At 52.4% G+C, this 4,247-nt stretch overlaps 1 protein-coding gene across 1 annotated transcript in view; it reads right to left on the bottom strand.

The window, feature by feature from the left end:
* The window catches only part of LPAR2 (lysophosphatidic acid receptor 2), a 5,406-nt gene extending 2,197 nt beyond the window's left edge, over positions 1–3,209 (bottom strand). The window contains exon 1 of the mRNA XM_035888674.1: positions 2,471–3,209. Within this exon, the coding sequence (XP_035744567.1) occupies positions 2,471–3,203 (733 nt within the window). The 5' untranslated portion in view covers positions 3,204–3,209. The remainder of the gene's footprint in view (positions 1–2,470) is intronic.
* Positions 3,210–4,247: the final 1,038 nt, after the last annotated feature.

The raw sequence follows: 4,247 nt of genomic DNA, 5'->3' as shown, positions 1-4,247 counted from the left end.
AAAAATAAAAAGAGGAAGGGGGAAAAGGAAAAAAAAAAAAAAAAAAAAAGAAGAGGTACCTAAAAAGTTTTGGGCCTTTGCCTGCAAACCCAGCCCATGTCCTCACTCCTTAATGGACGCTAAAGGATCCAAAAAGAAGCCTGAACTCTTAAAGATCTGACACAGGATGGTGACTAACGACCCTGCCCTGTGGTTTGGTCACGGTGACATCCTGCATCGCTCAACCAGCCTGTGGGAAAGTGTGATATAAGTTTCCAGATGCACCTTGGACTTTTGGTTTCCAGGTCAGCTCCTAGACCTGTTCTTAATGCCCAGGACCTGCAGGATTATCGATGGCAGCTACCTTGCCTCGCAAGGAAGCAGCAGACAGACAGCTCCTACCGCACCCTCGGCGGCAGCTACACCCTCTGATGCATAAGGCGCAAAGTATTCCTCTGTGCAGAGTCCAAGTTTGCAGAAGGCTGGGGAGCGAGGGTGGAGAAGGAATTACACCAGGGCTTTCGCGGGAGGGGAAAAAAAAAAAAAAACAACCCTCTGCAGTCACAGCTTTCTGTACACCAAGTCCAAACTGAAAGATTCCACCCCCCCTCCCACCCCCCAAGTTGGGCAATTCCCTCCCGTGCAAGGGACCTGTATGGAAATGACTGCTGCTTCTCCCCGACGCTGTCCCACAAAGGAAGGGGAAAAACTTTGGGTTACAGGAGTCCCCAAAGGCCTGATGAACCCCCAAGCCTCCCCCAGCTTTCCACGTTGGGTTCCTCCCCACTGCGTCCATCCTCAGACCCCAGCCCCGATTCCCTCTGAGAAACCACAGCAGCTCTGAGCCCCCTCGGACCCCAGCTCATTGCAGCAGACAAAAAGTGGGCAGGCCAAGCCAGGACGGGAGGGGGACACTGAGAGGGAAAGGATCTCCCAAAAAGAAGGTGATGCACCAAGTACAAATTGTCTTCTTCTTGGCCAGCACTCCCTGTCCTGCCAACCCTCTTCCAGCTGATGGTGTGAAGTCCCAGAAAGTGAAGCAATCCTGCTGACACCACGGGGTGACCCCTCCGATACCATTTGGGTAGGAAAGGGGGAAAGAACACTTTTGTCTCCGCTGTGGACCATGCAAAATACACGAGGTAAATCACTCCTGACCCCCCTGACTCTCTGCACTGCATCTGCTCAGCTCCAAGGCAGCGATGAACTCCCGAGAGACGGACAGATTGCGAGGCAGACATCACAGGAAAGGCAGGAACAGGCAGAAAACTCCGGTTCCAACGCTCACAAGTTGCAACAGGACCCCAGCAAGCCGGCGTACTCCCGAGCAGGGACACACCAAGCAGCCTGACAGCCCCCCCACTGCTCCCCTCCCCTGCCAGCGGGACTTTGCAAGGGAGTAGCCTTTGTTTGCAGCTGCAAGGTTTCCCTGACGGAGCAAATTCTGCGCTTATCAGGAAAGATTTGCAAGCAAGGGGTTGCGACCGCAAGCCCGGAGTCGAGCTGGGTTGCAGAAGACCCGAGCGTGTTGAGTTATTTCACTTTAAAAGAACGGTGGTTTGGGCATTAAAGCACAAAATGAAAGCGGATTAAAGAAATGACGGCTGGCACAACGCAGGCACCAGCCTCTGCTGCTGCACACACAGCACTGGGCACGCGTCTGAGTAACGTTAAATATCCCGGAGAGGCAGAGCCCCAGTGCCAGCCACTTCCAGTTACTGATCTGCCCCCATTTGCACTACAGACTGGGGATGCAGACAGACTGGCAGGCAGTTAGCACTCTGCTGGAGATCCCGTGCTCACGGAGAGCCGCTCAAACAAAGAGTTGGGACTTCCCAGGGATGGGTTTACCCGAGCAGATTGAGACCCAGTACTGAGCTGCTCAAAAAACCAACCCCAAACCCCTCAAAAAAAAAAAAACCCACCCAAACCCCTCAGAGTTCCATGCTTTGTTCCAGTAAACAGCAAAGAATTTGGATGAGACTCCCTCATTCTTTCCCCATCACCCTTACAGGTGATTACAGGGTAATTATCTGCCACCCCAAACCTCTCTCCATCCTTTATTAAGAGTCCCACTTCTCAATAAAGCCCGATTATAGCTCCTAATTCCATGCTCCTTCTGTGGGGGCAGCAGACCGGAGCGAGCACATAAAAAAGCCTCTTTGCCCCAAGCACCCCCACACAGAGGAGTCAGGTAAGCAAGTCCCCCTCTTCCCTGCTAACCAGAGGAGCAGCCATGCCAGAGGGGAAGGGGCTCAGGACCTTGCCCTCCCCTCCAGCTGCCAGGTTGCTCCCATTACAGCTCACACAATTCATGCAGTGTCTTGAAACTCTCGAGCTCCTCAGCAAACCATCACCCCAGCGGCTTCCGAGACCAGGGAAGCAGAATGTCACCTTCCCAATCCCCCCCGTTGTCCCCAGCGCTTTTGCTTCCCTAGCCCTGCACAACCCGGGACAGAGGATCAAGACACCACCAAGCAAGGGGACTTACTCAGGATGATGGTGACCGTCTTGACGAGGCTGATCATGGTCTCCTTGTAGCGGGGGCGGAAGCTGGTGTGCTTGGACATCCGCGTCATCTTCCTTTTGACATAGATGAAGATGTGCGTGTACACAACCACCATGATCAAGAAGATAACCAGGTTGGAGATGGCCCAGAAGGTCAGGTAGCTCCTGCTGTAGAGCGGTGCCATGCTGGAACACTTCTCCAGGGCACAGAGGCAGTGCCAGCCATAGGATGGGATGAGCCCCAGGAGCAGGGCTGTGACCCAAATACAGAAGATGAGGATCATCACACGCTGGTTGGACATCTTGCTGTGTAACTGCATGGTGAAAATAGTCTGGTGCCTTTCGACAGCGATTGCCAGCAGGTTCACCACAGAGGCCGTCAAGCTGGTGTCCAGCAGGCTCTGGCGGATGAACCAGGTCTTCAGGGAGAGCTCGGCTGTCCTGGGCCCCGTGTGGAACATGAGAAACATGTAGGCAATGCCAGCGAAGAGGTCGGCAGCTGCCAAATTCCCCAGCAGGTAGTAGATGGGGTAGTGGAAACGCCGGTTGATGATGATAGCGGTGATAACCAGCAGGTTGGTCAGGAGCACAATGACGCTCACCGTCAGGCCCAGGGCGACCACCAGGACATCCTTGGTCCTCCAGTACGTGGTCAGCTCTTTGCGGCTGTTGTTGTAGAAGAACCCCACAGTCTCATTGTAGAAACAGTTCTTCATCACTGCTGTCCTAGGGAGGGACGAGAGTATTGTTAGCTTGTTGTGCCTACATGCACGCAACTACCCCAAGCTGCTGAGCATTTACGATAATGCCTTTGACATGGATGGAGGTGGGGAGGAGCTTGAAACACCCACACGAGCAACAGGAAACCGATTCTCTATTCCATCCAGAGCTACCCATCTCCTGGGCAGAGTCCTTGTCTGTCCTCAGAGCCATACCAAGGCAGCAGGAAGTCCTTGAACATTCATGGGAAGGGAGAAGGTTTGCCAGATCTGATAAGAGATTCTCCCTGTCTGTAGCTTTGCAGGGGTGACAGACAAAACTATTTCTGTTGTCCCAGATGTTCTACCTCAGCAATGCAAACACAGCGCAGCACCAAGGGAAGTTTATCGGTCAACCACAAACCAGCTCGCTGATGAAGACTACAGAGCCCCTGCAGCTATTGCAGTCCCCACGACTGCTGCTACCTGCTTCAGCGAGCACACATCGCTCATCTTTCCCGGGTCATTTTATCACTTAAAGACTATCGTAACACTCAGCTTGCCGATCCTTCCCAAACCAGGTGAGCCCTTCCCAAACTTTGCCAAGAGCAGGTAGAACATCAGAGTATCGACCGGTAAAGTCACCCGCGCAGGAAGCAACTCCCTTCTTCCCTTCCAGCTCTGGAAAAAGGCTGCAATGCAAAACTCATTGAACTCAGTGGAAAAACTTGATGGGAAAAGTCATTTAAGTTTACTCAGGAAGGACTTTTCACATTTCTTCGATGCACTGGGCACTGCTGGGAGCGAGACCGACCAAGCGTTTGGGTCACCACGTTAAGTCTTAATTTCAAAAGCCCATGTACCCCTCTGGTAATTAACTTCCTCTCCTGCAGCCAGCCAAAAATGAAACCTCAGGTTAAATGAAAGGATGTTTTACCTTACAGAGTCAAAATAAATCCAGTAATTGACACTCGTGTTACCCGTCCATGAAAAAAAATAAAGCGAAAACATGAAAAAACCCACAGCACCATGAACAAGCCTAGGGGAGAAGCCCGCTTGTTA

The sequence above is a fragment of the Egretta garzetta genome, unplaced genomic scaffold (assembly GCF_000687185.1).
Source record: "Egretta garzetta isolate BGI_Z169 unplaced genomic scaffold, ASM68718v1 scaffold421, whole genome shotgun sequence".
NCBI classification, from domain to species: Eukaryota; Metazoa; Chordata; class Aves; order Pelecaniformes; family Ardeidae; genus Egretta; species Egretta garzetta.
Note: the sequence above shows the minus strand (reverse complement) of the source record. Positions and strands in the feature narration are given on the sequence as shown.